At 43.6% G+C, this 22090-nt stretch overlaps 1 protein-coding gene across 10 annotated transcripts in view; it reads right to left on the bottom strand.

Moving 5' to 3' along the window:
- The window catches only part of mast2 (microtubule associated serine/threonine kinase 2), a 187253-nt gene that overhangs the window by 39168 nt on the left and 125995 nt on the right, over positions 1-22090 (bottom strand). For 6 of the 10 annotated variants that reach the window (XM_083767896.1, XM_083767898.1, XM_083767899.1 and 3 more), the window contains 4 exons: positions 16918-17009; positions 5724-5799; positions 3381-3401; positions 1907-1985 (listed from right to left, as the gene is read on the bottom strand). In XM_083767896.1, coding sequence (XP_083624022.1) covers positions 1907-1985; positions 3381-3401; positions 5724-5799; positions 16918-17009 — 268 coding nt within the window. The remainder of the gene's footprint in view (positions 1-1906; positions 1986-3380; positions 3402-5723; positions 5800-16917; positions 17010-22090) is intronic. The other 4 variants (XM_083767900.1, XM_083767897.1, XM_083767905.1 and 1 more) reach the window with 1 other exon arrangement.

Genomic DNA, 22090 nt, shown 5'->3' with positions numbered 1-22090 from the left:
AGGGAGCACAGATTACAGGAGGACTGTGAGAGGAGGAGCAGAGAGGGAGCACAGATTACAGGAGGACTGTGAGAGGAGGATCAGAGAGGGAGCACAGATTACAGGAGGACTGAGAGGAGGAGCAGAGAGGGAGCACAGATTACAGGAGGACTGAGAGGAGGAGCAGAGAGGGAGCACAGATTACAGGAGGACTGTGAGAGGAGGAGCAGAGAGGGAGCACAGATTACAGGAGGACTGTGAGAGGAGGAGCAGAGAGGGAGCACAGATTACAGGAGGACTGTGAGAGGAGGAGCAGAGAGGGAGCACAGATTACAGGAGGACTGTGAGAGGAGGAGCAGAGAGGGAGCACAGATTACAGGAGGACTGTGAGAGGAGGAGCAGAGAGGGAGCACAGATTACAGGAGGACTGTGAGAGGAGGAGCAGAGAGGGAGCACAGATTACAGGAGGACTGTGAGAGGAGGAGCAGAGAGGGAGCACAGATTACAACAAGCATTGGGTGCTACCATGGGAGGGAGGGGTCTTTTGTAGGGGTTCAAGATTACAACCAACAAGAGTTGCCTAGGCATGTCTGGAATCTGGATTAGGGAATAGGTTCTCATTTTTCATATTAAGGACCCCCACATTACCGGCAGGAATTGAAAAGATTCTGTGACCCCATGAGAGAAGATTTCTGTTAGATTAAAGTGTAGAGAATTGTATCTATAATTGGTCTGGATAGATACGTTCTCTCATTGTATTAACTTCTAGCTGGTCAAATCATTATAATTAAAGAGTTTCTGATTTTGCTAGGGGACCCCCTGGACCCCCCTCAAGGAACCCTGGGGGTCCCCAAACCCCACTTGAGAACCACTTAACTAGACAGCTACTGGGCCAATTACAGGGATGAACAGGAACTGACTACAGCTTGCCCTGGAGCAACTGCTCATGCTGCAGCTAGCATAGCTAAAGCACCACTATGGCTTAGCCGACAGCTAGATTACAGGCCTTGCGGGGTTGCTACTGCTGCAGGGCGTTGTGGTGCTGCTTATTAAAATACTATGAAGAGCAGGAGCTTAAGTTATCCCCTCAAGCTGCGGGAGCCTCTCTTTGCCAGTGGAGACGGTTTTCTAGTTAGACCTGAGCCATAGGAGTGCTATAATCAAATGAAGCCTGTGCTTCTGTTGAATGTAGCGGGCAGGCTAGCAGTGTGTGGTGGCGTGATGGCAGACAGCCAGCTGGACTTGCTGCCTTTGAAGCATGCTGGCATCTCATTCTACAGCCAGCAGGTAGAGATGCTATAGTGAGCACTGGGGGAGTGGTAACACAGCGAGGAGATGATGGAAGGAAGGAGGAGGAGGAAGAACAAGTGTGGAAGAAGTATTGAGAAACACAGTGGGGGGAGAGGAAAAGATGGTTGTATTAGGGAGAGAAGGAGGACCAGACCAGGGGTGCTAGGTACAAAGAAGAAAGGAGAGGGTACGTACAGTATAAAGGAGGAAGTACAGTAGGTACAAAGAAGAAAGGAGAGGGTACGTACAGTATAAAGGAGGAAGTACAGTAGGTACAAAGAAGAAAGGAGAGGGTACGTACAGTATAAAGGAGGAAGTACAGTAGGTACAAAGAAGAAAGGAGAGGGTACGTACAGTATAAAGGAGGAAGTAGAGAGTACAGTAGGTACAAAGGAGCAGCGGGTGAAATCAGCCCTCAACGGCTACTGACAGAAATATAGTGGCGCAAGCAGGATTTGAACCCGGGACGTGTGGATTCATTGAAAGTCAAGTCACTAGACCGCTACGCTACGAGACGGCTGGTCTGGAAAGTTGAGTTTTCAGCACCTAGTAGAAGATGACTCATGTATAAAGAAAGAAAAAGAGGATTCAAAACGTGAATACACACATTTATCCGAATACACAGTTGGTTACTTACCGAGACAGTGGAGCTGGGTGTGTTCGTTCCATAGCCCGAGGAAGGCAGTGAGGCCAGCGACCAACGTCTGCCATCCGTCCTGATGGACAGAGAGAAGGGAAGAACGACACAGACATGTCAAACCTTTCTTCTTGTCAATTTTCTTTGAAGGAGAGTTTGAATACAACTCCATTCCATAGACAAAATATGTAAATGAGTGAGGAAGATGGCCCCCAACATTGAACTTCAGTACACAAACAGAGCAGACAACAGTCACCAACCATGAAGCCATTCACTTGCAAGAGGGAGAATGCACAACATTAGGAGTTAATAATTGCATGGATTCAGGTAGGGTGTGCAGGCAAAGTCACCTGAGAGCAAGCTTTTGACACAAATGCCAATTATACTCTGTGGTACAATGGTGTACTGTGCCGAAAATAGCTTATCTACAAGTTCTCAATGCAATGCATTGTGAGCTTGTAAACTGGCTATTGTCGGTGTACGACTCCAACAACAAAGTATAAATCTGTCGTAAACCTCACAGTGAGTGAAACTAGCTTGAGGCTTCTATTTCCTACTAGCAATCAGATCTTCTTTGCTACGCTGTATAAGGAACAAATAAACGTATACTACCTCACAAGGTTGAGGGGGTGTGAAAAATAAAGAAAAATAAAACAAGACATCTTTTGACAGACCTGGATATAAAGTTTCATATCCAGCGGCTATGAACAAGAATAATTTTAGACAGAAAACAGCTAAATCCATTGTGTTAATTTCACTTTGGGTGTGTAAAAATGTACCCATAAGGACAGTGGGTCCAATTTTAGCAACACTGTGCATTTCACTGTTTTGTAGACAGAACAGATGGTGAACAGTTCTCGGCAGGAACACATAAACAGGCTATTGACCGTCGTAAACGCAAACGAAATAACAACTGTAATTTGACATCGCCTCATTGTTGCCTGGCTCTGATGGCCTAATTAAAGTTGTTCTTGAGTCCTGCACAGTAGGTGACACAGCTTGTCCTTAATAAATACAGCTGGTACTGCGTGTTCGGGCCCTCTGTAGTAATTGGAGACGTGCAGAGAGAATATGGTAGTTGGGACTTTGCACAGGAAAATCCTCAGTGTTCATTTATCCATTTGGAACTCCAAGAGTGAACAAAAGTAACCCGACGACGGGTCCTTTTGGTTACTTTAGCAGACGCTCAGAGTTAAGCCCCAGTTATACTTCGTTGTTGTGCATGGGTGTTATGGCAGATCTACAAGCTTACAACGCTTCATGCTGCGATGCATTGGGAGTCTGTAGATCTGCCATTATTGGTGCGTGACACCAGCGCCGCACAGTGAAGCATAAATCAAGCTTTCGGGGTCCATTTCAGTGTGGGTCTGTGTGCACTGAGCCATGCATGGCACAGGTCAGACGTCAGCTGGTGGTGGCAAAGAGAAAGGTGATAGGGTGAGATAGGTGAGGAGGGTGCAGAGTCAAAGGTTACCTGTCAGCCCTGTGCCCGTGACTGTGTGGGAGAGAAGACACTTTTTAGCCGGGGCTAAATTTGTGACCGTCATGTCACTGCACGTATATACAATGGCGCGCGCGCACACACGCACGCACGCACACGCACACACACACACACACACACACACACACACACACACCCCTTGCCTCCTCTGTGGTGTTTAAAAAAAAAAAACTGCATAAATACTTGAGACCTTGTATATTCCTGCAAAATAAAACTATTTCTAGCCACTTTAAATCTCAATTTTCATTACAGTACCTTTATTCTATTTCATGTACTTTGCATTACTGTGTAAACCAATTTGAAGCACCACCTCAACTGTCTTATTCAGTTACGCAGTATCAGACTCCACCACATGGTGTCACTATTGTAACAGGCTAACAGCATCTATCTACTTACTGCAGCTCTGCAAGCTGTGGTATTGAGGTCAATAGAGAAAGCTAACATCACATAATTAGAACAGGATACAGGATTGCTACAGGATTTCTTTTTTTCCCCCTTCTTTTTGGCCGGTACTCGTACAACAGCTGCTGTACAATGTTTGATAATAGCGTTATGGAAATAGACATCGGTGCTGTGCATAATATTTAGACGGATCAGGATGGGTTACTAAGGAAATGTCATGCTTTCTCCAAACATTGGTCGGGATTATTATGCAGAGCATAACATCACTCTTAGTTTCATCCGCTGTCCATGTGTTTGAAACCATTTTTATGAACATATTACCAGTGGTGGAAAAAGTACCACAATGTAGTAAAAGTCCGGTAATCAAATTTTACTTGAGTAAAAGATGTGAAAAAGTGACCAACATGAAAATCGATTATACTAACAATTATTCGATTAATATATAGTATTCGATTAATATATATAATATATAAATCTATTTTGTTTTATCCTACATTTGATTCCTAAAAAAGTATTGATATAAAAATGTATCAAATGTATCAAGTATCAAAAGTAAAATTACTCATTATGCAGAATGTCCCATTTCATACATTTTCAAATAATACAATAAAATAAAATAAAATGTATAAAAATCTTTTGAAAATAGCCAAAGTTAATGTATGTTTTGTAATAATAATTCAAGTGATTCAAGTAACTAGCAAGTAATGTTTTCAAATAATTTGAGTGGAGGTCGGTTTTCTTCATTTCTTTTACCCGGGTGCAGCAGCAGCTGTTATCAGAGTAGATACCATGTGGAGAAGCTTCCATCAAACTTTTTAAGAGTCTTTTATCTCGTTGCTTTGATCCTCAATCATAAATAGGGAGGAGCATGCACACCCACAATCTGTCACACTCATGGGTGCAAATGCATAGACATACACAGCCGTCTGTTTCCACCCCCCGCTCTCTCTCTCTAGAAATTACCATATCTCAGGAGAACCACAGACAGATAAGCGGATATTAATCCAGGTTTGAATGACAGTCTCAGATCATCTTGGTCTCGTGGCCATAAGTAGCTCTGCTTTAAAGGTACAGAGGCCATGCAGACATTTAAGTCTCCTGCCGCTAAAGGTTAAGCTATGGCTAACCATCACTCAGGATGAATGTCATCCATTTCTGTTCAGCAGTTTCACTTCCAAACACCGACTTGGTTCACTTTTTTTCCCCTATAGGAAACCTTTAACCGTCAAGTAATGGAATATTTCACTTGGTTTACTTTTCTAGGTTAGGGTTTTCTGGACTCAAGAGGTTATAAGGCAGATAGAACATGATTGGTAGGATCTGGTCCCCAGTGTTTCATATTTAATCGAAGACATATGTATGTCTGCGATAATGGTGGCTTGATACCAAAGTACTGGCAAAAATGTTCTTTGCTGTTGAATTGATTCATGCATGAGTTTTTCCCCCCTTATTATTATGGTCATATTTAATTTCAAACAATACTTAAAAATATATTTTAATAACTGGGCTGTGTGAAATTGCAGTTTTCGCCTTTAATTATCACTTTGATGATTTTGCAGTGGCTTAATTGGCAATTTCACACTTTCAGTATGGAAAACAAAGGCTTGAAAGAATATTACTGTAGTGTTGGGCACTGAAATCACAACACCAAAGTGTCTGATAGTGTGTGACTCATGAACCATGAGGAATATTTACATTATCTTGTAGTAAGTCCAATCAAACTTTGCAACTTAGCATTATCAAGTACTGTACACCTCGTCTTTGCCTGACCACAGTTTGGCCGTCACCTACGTGTATAATGTGTGTGTGTGTGTGTGTGCGTGTGCGTGTGCGTGTGCGTGTGCGTGTGTGTGTGTGTGCGTGCGTGCGTGTGTGCGGGCGTGCATGTGGTGACAGACAGGATGTGTATCTCACCTGCGGGCAGGTATGAAGGAGAAATGTGCCGCCGTGTTTGGAGAGAAGTTGCGAGGGCTGTCCAATGGACTGGTCCCTGAGAGAGAGACAGGCAGATAGACAGAGGAGAGAAAGAAGACAGATTGGTTAATTATGACACAAAAGAAGAGAGGACCACTTGTTTCTGTTCATCTTATGCATGTATTAAAGTGCAATGACACTTTGGTAGAGGTAGTTATCATGTTGTGAACTTGTGATAGAACTCCAAATATTGGATAGATGTCTTGCTCAATTGCACTGTTGATTAGAAATTGATTTACAATGCACAGTGAAACAGCTCTCAAATCCACTCTTTTAGCACATGAGTTAACACAAACTAAAACTATTCAGTCAATATAACATCACCAAACCCAATATGGCATTTGTTTAATGTTGATTTTGCCATTTGTATTATCCGGATCTTCAAACTTCAAACATGAAGTTGACATTTTTCTTTCTAAACTAAAAGCTGTTCCATGTTTTGTGATGTAATATATTGACAAAATAGTCTTTGTCTGCTTATGTTCTAAAAGAGTGACTTCGAGAGGGTTTTCACTGTGCAATGTTAGTCAGTCAATGGGGAGGCTACATTTTTATATTCATTTCTAAATAAAGGAGCAATGGAGCAAAGCTATTTCTCACCAATATCTGGAATTACATGCACTTTAAGTTAGTAAACACAATGTGGTTCAAAAAAGAGAATAGAATACTGTACAAAGTACAGTATTCCCTCACACACACACAGTACGCATAAAATATAGCATTGCAAAAAAGCATATTCTATTCACATGAACAGGATTTTTTGTCACCCTTCACTGCTGCAATGTCATGTCAATAAGTGCTAAACAACATGAGGTACTGTGTAGAAACTGTAGATTGTGGCCCAGATCAATGTACGGCTGAACCAGATGCAGGCCTCTGGTAGAATTGAAACCCTGACAATACAGTACAATTGGCATCAAAACCTTTTGACTGAGCTTCACTGAGCTCTTACAGCCATGCTTATTAGAATATGAAGAAAACAAAAACATGTTGGAGCGTGTGTGTGTGTGTGTGTGTGTGCTGTGTAGTCATATTGAACAGTATATCTGTGTGCAGTGTTCACGTGCATGACTATTTGGATTTGGGACACAAGTTCCTTCATCCCAGCTCCCTCCCAGTGACAAGGATGGGATGATATGAAATATACATGTTCACAATTATTCATTGTGGCAATCATGATTCAGGTATTCAGTATAGAGAGTTAAAGTGGTACTGAGTTTACAGCTCAACAAAAGCTAATTCATGTATGATGGAGGACAATTTCACGATAAATGAAAATCTCCGCAATATGATTATTGTGAGCGTTTTTTCATCACGATAATCAATAACGAGTATCATCCCATCCCTACTCGGTGACAATAAAACCATCCCTCAACTCCTCCACTCACTTCCAATCGTCTTCATCCTCTTTTAAAAGAGCAAAAAGACTGATGGCTATATTAAGGAGGACAGAGAAAGACGAACAGCCCACAGTGGACTGAGAGAAGGACGTTGAAGGATAAGGATTCCCAAGAGAGGAGAATGAATGACAGATGAGATCGGAGGAGACAGAAATGAGAGTGAGTGAGTGAGTCTTGGATGGTTTGATGGAGAGTACTCGTTGGGGAAATGAGCAGTGGTGGAAAGTAACTAAGTACATTTACTTAAGTACTGTACTTCCACCTTTAGACCTGAGGACGATTCTAAACAAACAGTTTTCTGAAAAACCTATGTTTCTATGTCAGTGGTTCTCAAACTATTTCATGTCAACGACCCCTAGAATTATATGTATTTGGCCTCCGACCCCCATCTGAAAATATGTTGTTCCAGGGACCCCCCAGAAGCAAAGATTTGAGTTAAAAATGTTCGCTCTGAAAGAATCTTTGAATTATATTCAAAGATTTGCGCCACATTTTCATGATTTTTTAAAAATAGCAGATTTTGAGGTATTTGTACTTTACTTGAGTAATTCCAATTTCCAATACTTTTACTTCACTCCACTACATCAAAGGCAAATATTGTACTTTTATTCCACTATTTATTTGAAATCTTATACAATCTTATACAGTATATTACATTTGTAATATACTGGCCATTTGTAGATCTTGCTTGTAGATCTGCTATTTTTTATACATCAGAAAATTTGAAATGGGAGATTCTGCAAGATTAGTACTTTTACTTTTGGTACTTTAATTACATGACGATATCAATACTTTTGTAGGCAACTTTTAAATATTACATTTTGAATTATGGACTTTTACTTGTAACAGAGTAGTACTACATTCAGTACATTGTAGTATCGATACCTTTACTAAAGTAAAACATTTGAGCACTTGTTCCACCCCTGGGAATGAGTAGAACAATCGGACACTGAGATAAGATAAGCGGAGCCTGGACTGTGTCTCCCTCTCTAATTGGACAACAGGGGAGAACCAACTACACAGACAGAATGGGACCATACTTCTAATGTCCGTTGGCGGATGAAAACCGGGAGACAGATGACATGACATGGGAAAAGACAGGAGAGAGAGAGAGGGACGAGGGGGAAAGATAGAGGGAGCACTTTAGGAGAAGAGGAGGGGGGCGGGAAGCAGGGGTTTACAGATGAATAATAATGTATAATCCATTACTGTGCCACAAAAAGCAACTCACAAGCTTTGAGCTCACAACATAATTACAACACGACGTATTGGCAACTTGTAGAAGTCATGCAAAAATTTATCGGGCATCAATGAGATGATTGGTACAAAACAGAAATTAAGGGCATAGAGTTCATTCACTGCTCTAAGTCCAAGTAATCTACAATAAACAAAACCATATCCCATTGTCCCGTATGTATGTGGGTACAGGCTGCAAAATAGATTTTGAGATTCTAATTTCACATAAATAAATAAATACACTGTACATCCAAAAGCTCCAACACATGACAGCATTTCCATGTCAATAACTAATCTGTGGTCTTGTTTGAATAATTTCCTCTAGGTGCTAACATCGTTACTGCCGTCCGGGGACGCTTAGGTGTGAGAAGAATAGATGGCCTTATTTCAGATTACCATATGGAATATTGAATAAGCAACACTGAGTGCCAAGGACAGTCACTGTACAGTAGAGGAACACATCGCCGTCGGGTGCAAGTCTGTCAACTTATAATTCCGGAGTAGAATGCAAATCTTTTTCTTTTTTCTTTTTTTTTTTTTTTTTTTCTTTTTTGTTGTTTTTTTGTTTACTGGCAGAGTTGTGTCACTTATTTTGCCTATTGTTCTGGCCAGTTCACACTTGTAAAAGAGACTTCAGTCTCAATGTGGTTTTTACTGGTTAAATAAAGGTTAAATAAAAAAATAAAAAAAAAACATGGATAGGCCGAGAGAGAAATGGAGTGGTGAAGCATAGCATGGAGGGGTGGGAGTCAGGGGGTGTAGATGGAGTAGTTGGACATCTCCACATTAATTATGCAGTTGACAGGCCTATAGCGAGAGCAGGGTATGTCTTATATTAATATCTGTTAGACTGGGAGAGACTGGGACCTCATTCGCGGTAGCTGAACTGGAACTAAAGGTCTGGAACTGTGTGTGTGTGTGTGTGTGTGTGTGCGTGCGCGCGTGTGTCAGGCATCTATCAGGCAAAGCTCTGTTTAAATGGCCTCAGAGGGGCTATTAGAAGGCACTGGGGGAATAAGCACACACTATACTGTTACAGTCCATGGCTTCATTGTGTGTGTGTGTGTGTGTGTGTGTGTGTGTGTGTGTGTGTGTGTGTGTGTGTGTGTGTGTGTGTGTGTGTGTGTGTGTGTGTGTGTGTGTGCGTGTGTGCGTGCGTACGTGCGGTAACATTAGTCAAAGTAAAAAGTTAAAACAAACAATCTCATCCAACGTCATGAAGAGAAATCGAAGTGAACAAACTGTGTATGTGTGTGTGTGTGTGTGTGTGTGTGTGTGTGTGAGAGAGAGAGAGTGACTCAGAGAGAGAGAGAGAGAGAGAGAGAGAGAGAGAGAGAGAAACTAACTGTGCATGCGTATTTACATGTCTGTGTGTCAAGGAAGGCTAAATGCTATTTGGAGATGCATCGCCATCGTAATGCAACTCTGAAACCCTGGGTGTGTCATGAGCTAAATGTTAGTCAGGCTCAGGAGATTTCTACTATGTTTGTTGTAGTTTGCAGGCTGTGTGCAAGCATACTGCATGCTTTCAACGTATACTCCTGGAAGCATACGGCATGCTTTCAACGTACTACTGGAAGCATACGGCAGGCATGCTTTCAACGTACTCCTGGAAGCATACTGCATGCTTTCAACGTACTCCTGGAAGCATACTGCATGCTTTCAACGTACTCCTGGAAGCATACTGCATGCTTTCAACGTACTCCTGGAAGCATACTGCATGCTTTCAATGTACTCCTGGAAGCATACTGCATATGCTTTCAACGTACTCCTGGAAGCACACTACTTCACATTTCCAAACTACCAAGACTAGCAAGAAGTGTTCTGTACTTGAATTTAATGAGAAGTGCATGGCGCTACTTGTTGAAGTGCCTTGGAGCAGAGAGCTGTAGCAATTTATCTGTCCCAGAGGACCTCCCACAGCTTCCAACAGTAGAAGGCTGTGTTTCATCATCATAGGCCAGAGTGATATGACTTTAAGCATTCAGCATGTATTCAAACACTTTCACCAAGATTACGATTAATTAATTATTATATATTTTTTCAAATAGTGAAAATAGCAGGTCAGACAGGTCTACAAGCTGGACCGGAGCTGATATTTAAACTGCTAGAGGCTGGTCTGAAACCAGACCACTGCTTTCCCAATTCAACTGAGCTACTATAGCAACGGTTTAGGTACAAAACGGAGCCAATACTGCTTTGAACAACGCTGACTCCACTTTTAATGCTCAATGGACAGCAGCTACCGACTGACAAACTTTTCTAAAGGCTTGTTACTGAGTGCCTTTAAGGTTGGCTTCTCTTCCTAGCGTGAAATTGCACTCTGATCCCGTGTGAAACCACACAGGTAAAACCTGTCTCCTGCCTCAAGGCTAATAAGACTCCCTGGTGAGGTTCACTGGAAGTCACTCTGCGGCTTCCCTTCATGGATTCTTTTTTTTTTTACAGCCGAATGAAATTCGTTACGTTTCTCTCCCGGGATTGGGACTTGGGACTTGTGCTGGAGAGCCTCACTGTTAATTTACCCATTTGTAATTCAGAGAGTGTACAAAATGACCCAAATGGAGGGTCCATTTATACACTCTTAGAATTAGTTTAACATCGAGGACTTTACTGTGCAATTTCTGCACCGACAGTGATCTACTTCTGCAAGGATAGAAACACACCGGCACCGATGACACACTTGCAAATCTCCACTTTCTCTTTCGCTGATCCGAACAGATTGCTGGCAGAGAGCAGCAATACAGTACTTCCATAGTAGAGAGCAAGATGGCCTCCAAAAACAAACATCAAACAAACAGGTGCACAATCCCTGCTTCACTTCCCTACAGGGGGAGTTATTACAACCATAAAGTAGTCGCTTTCAACTTCAAGAGACCAGAGTGTTTCTCCTGCCAATCACCACGCTGACCTTTAACGACCAACAACCACCATAGAGGAGGAGAGAAAAGAGAGACGAGGGAGCGAGTGAGACACATAAAAAGAGGAGGCATAGGTTCAAAGGAGGAAAATTAGATGGGGAAGGAGGAAGCAGAAAAGCACGGCAAAGAGACATAAAACAGACGAGACAGAGTCCTGACAGACTTCCAACGTTTCCATCAAAGCTCTTTATTTGCCATTTAGTAGGCCTGTTTCTACAAATGTCAAGGTTATATAAGAAAGTCCTGAGATAGACGTCATGATGACACTCTTCAGCAGAAAGAGAGTGCGAGACAGAGAAAATAGATGAAGGACCGGAGGAATAGATTAACCACTTGAACCCTAACGCAGCCCCTATCCTCGGGGGATCATTCACCAGAAGCTCACAACGCTTCGCAATGGAACTGTTAAGAGGGAATCATTAAGGAACCGGAATCGTTCAAATCCTAAAGGATCCCAACCCTAAATGCAGACTAAATCTAAAGCTGACTAAAGCACTGCTAACCACAGCATTAAAAAGACAACTAGACTTCAACTAAAAGCCCATGTAGACAGTAATACAGTATCAAGCTAGCACTGGTTGAGGCTGACTAAAACGAGACATCACAAGTCCACAGTGATGAGTGAAAGAGAGACAGGAAGTAGACGGCCGAATGTGATGCATCATTTGTTTTACACTGTCGAGCGTTACAATGGATGACATTAGTCATCAGTAATAATATTTCAAAACGTATAAAACATATGAGAAATATTCAGATATTTACTTCCACGGCCTACAGCATGCAAATTAAATTTGTTGGCTGACCAGTGGTTATCCCTGGACCACACACACACACACACACACACACACACACCTTGATGGCTCACCTCTTAGACCGTGAACAGGAGAATGTATAGGCCTAAATGTTGACCAGGGAACAGCTTGGGTCCCAGTTGTACACTGCAACAGGAAATAAACTTGGCCCCATTTAGACGCGTTATGTTAAGTGTGAAAAGGTCCATTAAGGGACATTTAGTCCCGTTCTAATTGAATGGCTGCCGGATTGGCAACGAGCTGACAGTCTGGCCAGAGGACACGCAGCAGGGACCAAGGATGTTGGGCCACGGTAGTCATGGCAACACAGCAGCCGCCGCAGCATCGAGGTTAAAACCGACCTACAAGCTCACAACGCGCCGTGGGCAGGACGCGCTGTGAGCTTGTAGCACGGCTGATTTCGGGCGTGCGACACCGCCGTGCGGCGGGAGAATAAAACAGGCTTAAAGCCAGTCATGTGGCGGAAAAGGAGAAGGGATGGATGGATGGCTGGAGAGAAGGAGTGATGAAGTGAGAGACACAGGGCACACTGTGCCCAGTGGGCGAGTGTGTGTATGTGCATGCGTGTGGCAGACACGGGTGTGCACAAACACACCCTCTCGTATGTCCTGCCTCTTCAGTCTCCACTGCCTTCCGTTTTTTTTGTTCTCTCACATTCTGTCCTTCTCTCTCCATCTCTGTCTCCCCTCTACTTCCCATCCTCTCCTATTCATTTCTCTCTCTCATTCTCCAGCTCTCTCTCTCTAGTTAATAACCCTCTTAGCCAGAGGCAACAGATGAGTGAAGGAGATTTGAAGCTGGAGCTGACAAATACATTTGTGCGTGTGTGTGTGTGTGTGTGTGTGTGTGTTCTCCGTAAGAACAAAAGGCGGGAGTGCAGGGTCCTTCAGCTAACCTGGCAACTTGTCTTGACGGACATACAGTATAAAGCATGTCTGTCTTTGTGTCTGTGTATGCGTGTGTGCTGTTGCGCCACACACTGTTGTGTGCACACGCATGTTGTGTGTGCATGCGAGCCTGTGTTGTGTGTGCACTGTGCATGCATGCAGGCGTGTGTGCGTGCATGTGCTGTGACAGACAGGATGTAGAGTTCCATTATTTCCTCTGGAGGAAATGTCCATGGTCTTAATTTGATTGACGTACAATTGTAATGACGACACACGACACAACCCTGCCATCTCTCTGTCCTAATATCATCATTAGTCCTCTCTCTCTCTCTCTCTCTCTCTCTCCACGTCCATCAGGCACGGCTCTCATTGCTCTATTATCTTTCCATCTCTCATAACTACAGTAACTACCCTCTCCCTCTCTCCCGTTCAATGTGTCTCTGCAGGACGCCGTGATATTGTCATTCTGACTCCAATCAATATCTCTCCCTCTCTCTCTCACTTGATCTCATTCTCGCTAAATTACTCCTAGCCCGTCATCACCCTTCTCAGTCAATATATTTCATTTCATTGGGTTTCCCCATCTTTCTGTGCTCCCCCTCGCCACCCACACATTCACTCTGGATTAGAGGAGGCGATGTTGATGACTTTAGAGGCATATCTGTCTACATGCTGTCAATGTGTCCGACAAAATCTTGCCGGTTTGCATTACGTCCGTCACCATACGATACACATGAGCACACACACACACACACACACACACACACACACACACACACACACATACACATACTTGCATGATGGGAGGTATGCACACATCCACTAACGCACACACATACCAACAGCTTTCAAAGACAGCAAAAAATCTTTACGTACAAACTAATCATGGAGTGGTGTGTGTGTGTGTGTGTGTGTGTGTGTGTGTGTGTGTGTGTGTGCGCATGTGTGTGTGCGTGCTTGAGTGCGTGCGTGTGTCAGGCACATAGATACCCTGTCCCTGGGATAGAAAGACAAAAAATTTATGAACATTTGTTATTTCATTTTACCACTTGAACCCCATACTTCGTTGCCTCCAGATTATCCATGGGTCTATATTTGTCCCCCTCCAATTTTCCTCTATACCAAATGTCTTTGCCGAACACAGCCAACCTACAAGCTCACAATACGTCCGCAATGCATTGTGAGCTTGAATTATAGATCTGCTATTTTCGCAGAATGTTTGTCAATGTTTCACCAAATGTTCATCTACTATGTCACAGAGGTAACCAACCAGGGGTTCGCGAGCTACCAGTAGCTCGCGGGAACCTTTCAAGTCGATCCCGAAGTGTCAGACTGACGGGCAGCCAGCCACCACTGCCAATACACAGCAGAATGTCGTTCGCAAAAAAAGAGCAGATCTACAAGCTAACAACGTGTAGAGGCTCGATGCATTTCAGCTTGAAGATCTGTTCCCCTTGCTTCCACCGCACCTCCCTCGGCCCTCCCCCTTTTAGCACTCTGTGCTCATGTGCTGTGTCCTGTGTGTCTGTTGTTCCCCTCGCAGGCAGCACACAGAGCATCAGAGTGAACGCAGCATGATAGTGTCCCCGACACGTTGAATATTATTCAATATTATTATTTGTAAAGTTCGAACGCCAACTTTTAACACTGCACGGCTGCACGCACAAATAAAGAGTGCACTCGGCACACGCACATGACGGATTATTATCGATCAAAACAATCCTTAGCGTCGCTTACAAAAGCATGTGTTGCACAGCATGAATGATAAGTAATCACCGACCTGGCTGGATAAATATCACTATGACAAAGTGTCAAAATGTTTAGTGCCGCTGTCAAAACATGACACAGTGAGAGTTGAAGATTCTAACTATTGAACAAGAAAGCCACATTTTGGAGGAAGTGGGTCCTAGACAGGGCTTGACGCTTAGCTCATGGATGCATGGATGATAGACAGACTATCCGTTTTTATCCTGCTGTTCTATCATGTGATATTCGATGCAGGGCAAGATGCTCGATTGTGAATTAAATTGTAACATTCTCCTTGGCTTTGACTGCTTCAGACAGAACATCTGACACACAGCTACGGTAGACTATTAATTTACTAAGCTGTTAACTTACTCTGCTGCCTACCGTTGCTCGTTAATCAGGTCACACAATGGATGGACCACTGATATTTATCCAGCCAGGTCGGTGATTACTTATCATTCATGCTGTGCAACACATGCTTTTGTAAGCGACGCTAAGGATTGTTTTGATCGATAATAATCCGTCATGTGCGTGCGCGAGTGCACTCTTTATTTGTGCGTGCAGCCGTGCACAGTGTTTCTCCCACGTTTGGTTAAAAGTTGGCGTTCAAACTTTACAAATAAGTTTAGTATTCAACGTGTCGGGGACGCTACCATGAACTCGTATGACTGACTCACATCTTAATGACACCCTCAGACTGGCAATCACTAAATATGAACCAGATTTCAAAACGCTTGCAGATAAAGTGCAGTCACAGCAGTCTCATTAAAGGTGGGCTGACCCTGAGAGTATGTCACCATATCTGTGCAAATATATATGGTCATGTCCTTTGCATTTTGTTTTATTTAAAAAAAACTCAACAAAGAAGTTTATTTGTATTTTTGTCCTAATATGTTTTATTTCTAATACATTTGTCTTAATATTATTTGACATTGATAATATTAATTTACTATAAGTTTTTATTCTTATTTAAGCTTTAGTCTTTGTGTGGATGTGTGCACATGCATTGAGCCTGTCAGAAATAGCAAAAAAACAAGTGTTTTTTCTAACACGTTTTAGTGGTAGATATTGGCTTACAATTGGGAATAAAATGGGCTCTTGGGCTTGAAAAGGTTGGTTACCACTATGACATGCCCAGATTAGAGACATGATGATTGATGTGGTCTCTAGACATCTATGTAAATGGTGCATTCATATGGTACATAGATTGTGCATTACATTCACCCATACACACACACACACAGTCGCCCCACTGTCAAACAGTGCGCAAGTGCAAAAATAATAGAAGTGAATTTGAAAAGCATCAAACGTTTCAATCATTAGGTATCAGCATAGTCAATGCCTGTGTGTAGCCTACTATACAAACAGAGCACTACCACAGGCACAGCATCTTGACCGTTGTGTGCGTGCATGTGTGCGTTATACGGTTATAGAGAGAGAAATAGATTGAGAGAAGTGTCACTGTTGATGGTCTCCTCTCCTGTTCCACTAGAATAGGGCTTTATCAGAGCAGAACACAGTCAGTTGGTAACATGCATTGGAATTCATGGAGCTCCGCGCACGCACGCACACGCACACAGCTGTGCATTGCTCAGTGTGCAGTCTGAGCTGTTAATTGGGCTTTGTGTCCCTGTGTGATTTTAGTGGTTAGTGTCAGTGGTAGAGAACAGCGTGAGTCCCTCCGACACATTTAGACAGGCTGCGCACTGCACACGCACGCGTACAGTCGTACACGCACGCACACACACACCCACACGCACGCACGCACGCACGCACGCACGCACGCACGCACGCAGGCAGATGTACTGTAGCTTACCGAAACACAACTGCAGCATTTAGTGGAAACATCACATCCTACATGATGTACTTTGATAGCGATGACATAGTGTATATCCTGACAGCATGTGTATGTGTGAGAGGGGTGGGGGGCATAAACACACCCATAAACTGCAATTAGCACAGAAGGTATCAAGCTGACAAAGACCCAGAAAACAGTGTGTGTGTTGTGTTGTGTTGTGTTGTGTTGTGTATTGTCTGGGTGTGTGGGGGCATGGCCCCATGCAGCTGAGATTTAACACTGAGATAAAGCAATCGACAAAGCTCTTTGATTTGTGTGTGTGTGTGTGTGTTACCTGTGTATCCATGCAGAGGTGAGTGTGGTCTGGGCAGGGTGGGGGAGGTGCTGGACGTGACGATCAGACTCTTCCTGTTGCTGGTTCGACAGCTGAGGAGACACAAGCAGCAGCATGGGTTAGTTCCAGTTCAGTGCCATTGTACCTGTAACGTTACAGGTAGAGCAGAGCAGTGTGGAAGAGCATCGGCCTCTACAGGAGCACTGCAATGAACCAAATGTACTGCAACGTCCCCTATTATAGGCCTACTGGGGTGAAAATGTGGCTGATGTACAAGCTCACAATGCGTCGCCACACGACACGCTGTGTGCTAGGACTGTCTACTTTCAGACCGATTTGGTATTAAAGTGAAAAAAGGAGGGGGCGTAGTATAGACCCATGGGGTGCGCCGACTCCGGTCAATTAAGTATATCTAGGGTTTGAGTGGTTAAGCACTTATTTGCCAATAGTCAGGTCCACATACATAGTACAGTAACCAGAACCCCCCCCCCCCCCACACACACACTTCACACACACACACACACACGCTTCTGAAGCTTGTTCAGTGACACACATTTGTACATCTGTCCCCCCTTACTATAGTGCATTTTTTTGGGTGCATGTTTTCCCCTCATAAATATTCTGATTAGACACCGACAGTGGAAGTTCAATGAGGCAGGGCTGCCTGTGACACACGCTGGCCTTCATGGCAGGCAGCTCTCCAGAGAAGAGGAATGACAGCCACTAGAGCCCTTGAAGCTCAGCTCAGAAAAAGGCCAATGTCTGGTCACAACAACCATGGCATGGTAATGACGCACTAACAGCAGAACGAAACATTGGACCCGGAGCACAATACAAATAATGTCATGTCTGAGAGAGTAAAATGGAACACAATTAAACTCATCCAATTGGGTCCATTTGTACACTCTTGAGTTCCAAATGGAAGAATGAACACTGCGGTACCGTTTTTGTGGTTTTCAGTCTGAGCCGATACATAATGTCCCTCCTTACCAACACAGATGGATAAACCGGGACCAACACAGAGGGTGTTGCTGCCAAATCTTCTCTTGCAGCCAGATCACCGTCCAAAACCGCTTTAGTTCGTCCCACGACTCAAGTCACAGACTAGACCACTGCATCACGTTCAAGGTGATAGAGGATGCAAACAGTACCAATTGGATTGAATACATGTTGTTCCATTTGTACCCTCTCAGAGTTAACACTGAAGATGTTACGTCCACGCGGCTGCAGGGAGACCACAATTCCCAGCCCAGTTTTGAGGACTGGGCTGGTGGTGGTGGGGGAGTATTGCATTCTGATGCTAAAGTTGGTCACCGCTGTTAGCGCTGTATAGACAAAAGTAATTTCACGCACTCTGTGCTCATAACTGCCAGACTGCTGTGACGATGACTACTCTGGAGGCATACAAAGGATCTCTTTTTGCATAAAAGACTCAGACGCACACGCTGACACACAAAATCCTTGATGTCCACAGTCCACACAAAGCGTACAGAAAGAGAGGGGGGAGTCATCAGTCAGTTGTCTAATAGATGTCTCACGGGGGGAGGTACTGTGTCTGCCTACAGGACAGACACAGTAGAATAGAACATAGCGTGTTCTGACAGAGATAGAGAGAGAAAGGAACAGTAAAATACAGACAGTAGCAGAAATCTCCCATTCCCAAAACCCTGTTATTCACTCTTATGCTTTAGTCCTCTTCGCCTCTCCTCCCATTACTTCTTTATCCGGCTCCCTCTTCATTACCCGCCACTCTGCCTCTCCTCAGACAAGCCCTTAAAACATGCTCTCTCCTCTTTTCATCCTCTCTCCTTCGGTCGTGCTGTCTTCACCATGCCTTTCCGTCTCTCTGACCTTCCTTAGTACTGCATGTTATTGTTGTGACCCACAGGAATGCTGATCCAATAGCTACACCTGACACCTAGTCATAAAAACACACGGACCAGACAGCTGGCCCAAGGAAGATGAAAGGGGAGGAACGCTGTAATAGCCTGGGAAAGAGAAACCCAAACAGAGAGACCTCCACCAGACAGGAGAAAACAGAACAATGAGTAGAGAAACCCAAACAGAGAGACCTGGACCAGACAGGAGAAAACAGAACAATGAGTATCTGGCAGCAGACTCGCAGGGTCAGCTCAGCTGTGGTCTGAATTCATAATTGAATATTGCATCGCCTGCTATTGTGTTGAATAAAACCAAGACCTGCACCATTGTTGCCCTAAAGCCCCAGTGGACCCTATGACCGGCTGGCTCTGTCTATATCCTGCGTGAGCAGAGGGCCAACCTCAGCCTAAACATTGAAAAATAAGTACTGTTTGACTGCATACGGTTGAAATAATCCAATTCCAGCAAGGAAAAGGACTGGGAACCCGGACACTACTGAGACATTACACTTCAGGGGGTAAAAGAGAGAAAAGATCGTTGCGGTCGGGCAGAAAACTCTTTTCTCCGTATGTTTACTTTGTGTTTTTTCACAAATGAATGTCCTACTTGGCCATACTACAGGGCCAGACAAAAACATCAAAAGTAGCAGATCTACGTGCTCAAAACACGACACAAAGTGACGTGCTTTGAGCTTGTCGATCTGCTACTTTTGCTATTTTAGAATTTGAATATACCGGTACTGAAAAGTAACTGTTTTGAACATTATGAGGTTTCCACCTGACAGAGACGATATGATACAGAGTCAGAGTTGGCTGGTGAACCAGCCAACTCAGTACGACTGACATTAAGCCTCTGAAAGGAACGCTGTCTGTAAAGATAACTTCCTTGGGTAGATTAGCAAACTGGAGACTGAAATAGACTCAAAGGAGGTGTCCCATGGAGAACTGGGGGACTGAGTAGAGCCCAAAAGGTTGAACTGGGTTCAATAGAAAGAGAAAGATTTCCTCAACAGCTCACACCTGTTTGTGTGTGTGTGTGTGTGTGTGTGTGTGTGTGTGTGTGTGTGTGTGTGTGTGTTATCATCAATCAATACCCCCGACCCCACCAAGAATTTATTGTGTTCACATTGTGAAACACAATAAAAATAATATGTAATGCCATGTTCATTCAAAACAGACACCGACACCCACTTCTCCACACGGTCTGTAAACCTGTGATGTGACAGTAGAAGTTGATTCTGTGGCATGCAGAATGAATAGAGCTCTATTCTGTGCTGGTGGTGGAGGGGTGACTGCTGGGGACTTTAAAGCTTAACCCATTCAAACCGGAAAAGCATCCGTGTTGGCTATTCAAAAATAGCACATACTGTATACAAGCTCACAGCCTGTCACTTTGTGCAGTTTTTAACACAAATCTTCTCTTCTGTGGGTACCTAGCACAACACATTTTCAGATGGCGGTCTGTCGCTAATTAAATATCAATTTGTGGGTATTTGAGGTGAACAGAGACCTTTGCCTGACTGTTACTTATCTCGTTTAACCATCTCCTTTCGCCTTTGCTTTTCTCCATTCAGTATTTAACCGTCTTCCTGCCATTGCCGAAGCCCTTCGGCAATCAAAGCCTCAATTTGATAATACACCTTGCTGCCATTGCCGTAGCCCTTCGGCAATTATACTTTTATAGTGCATATGATCGATCGAGCCATAATGCTACTCACGTTAGCCGGTTAGCTAGCAATGTTGTTAGCACTGCACTGGATCGTTCAGATTAGATCGCGGTCGCCATAAGAATCCATTCTATCCGTTTCTTTCAATCGCCTGTATCTCCTATTCCTTGTCCCAGATGGCATTTTTGGTCAAACCAGCGTTTCTTTGACGGCACAGAGCCGACGTTGTGCAGTGCTATATGTACCGGCATTGATTCGATTATGTAAACAAAGGTTGTCTTGGCAACGTAAAGCTGGCAGGGATAAGCTCACTTCCGGTTGAGGCAAAATGTGGCTTTTCAAAATAAGAGCTCAAATTAAAAAAATGCTGGCATGAATTAGGTCCTAATTTCTCAATAAATGGCAGCAGTAAAAGGGTTAAGTCCGACGTCATTTTGTAGTGCTACGTTACGTCCGGGTCCAAGTGGCACCAGCTCCCGTCCGCATCCCATTGTAAATAGAATATCTAAACGCGTGAATCTTTTTAAATTGACGTTATTTTTCAGAAAGGAAGCCATAGAGTTAAAATGGGTCTTAATGCTTCCAACTCGAGTAGAATTATTAATGTTTTGTACAAGTGTCCATAACAACAAAAATATATGATGTGGAGACAATAAAGACTATTATTATCATTATTATTGAAGGTGGCAACAGTCCATTTGCTCGGTAAAATATTTCGGGGGATATTTACAATGTGTGCAGGCTTGAGTATGTTGAATCTAGTTTGCATTAATGAGGATTTAGTTGACACAATCAAATAAAATGGCGATAGTATTCCATGTGGGGCAGACGGCCTGTCACAGCCAGATTTTGGAGAGCAGCGCAGCTTTGTTGTTGCGAGGAAAGCGGTAAAATGAGACTTTCGTGGTTGTTTTCGTCTCAGATTTAGTCCGACGGAGCGTCACAGTATAACTCCATGGGGACACAAAAGCGACACAAAAGTAGGACCCGGAAGTATCTCAGGAGGGGGCGCTCACGTCACAGCTAAAATACTGAATTGCTCTTCTACTCGTTCTCTTTTGCACATACAGTACGTATGTCCTTGGCCCCATGAACAGATGCAGGGTTAAAAGCGCAGACAGCTTTGAGAGTTAACATAATTAGATGGTGAAATGATGTGTGTGCGTGTACACACGTGCCCTTGGATATCTCAGGCCCCCTGTGACATCTAGGCCTAGAATTCAAAAGGCAGCCTTTATATATTATGTTTTTAATAAAACTGAAGAGAGAACTGTGTGTGTGTGTGTGTGTGTGTGTGTGTGTGTGTGTGTGTGTGTGTGTGCGTGCGTGCGATACAGATGGGGCAATTCACTGAAGACAGAGCATCACTCTGATCCAACATGGCATCTCATCTTTCAAACAGGTGTGGGACTGTGCAGACCACACGCTAGGCCCACACTGCCAATGTTGCACATCTCAACAGATGGCAGGAGACTTGGGATAGCCATTACGCACACACGCACGCACACGCACACACTTGACAGGGATCCACTAACAATCTGGGCAAGCTGGACTGTGCCAACTTTAAAATCACCTGTTCACAAACATTACTAAAATAAACAAAATGTTAACATTACAAGTTGCATC

The sequence above is a fragment of the Protomyctophum parallelum genome (genome assembly GCF_964188405.1).
Source record: "Protomyctophum parallelum genome assembly, chromosome: 6".
NCBI classification, from domain to species: domain Eukaryota; kingdom Metazoa; phylum Chordata; class Actinopteri; order Myctophiformes; family Myctophidae; genus Protomyctophum; species Protomyctophum parallelum.
This window is presented reverse-complemented; position numbering and strand designations above follow the sequence as displayed.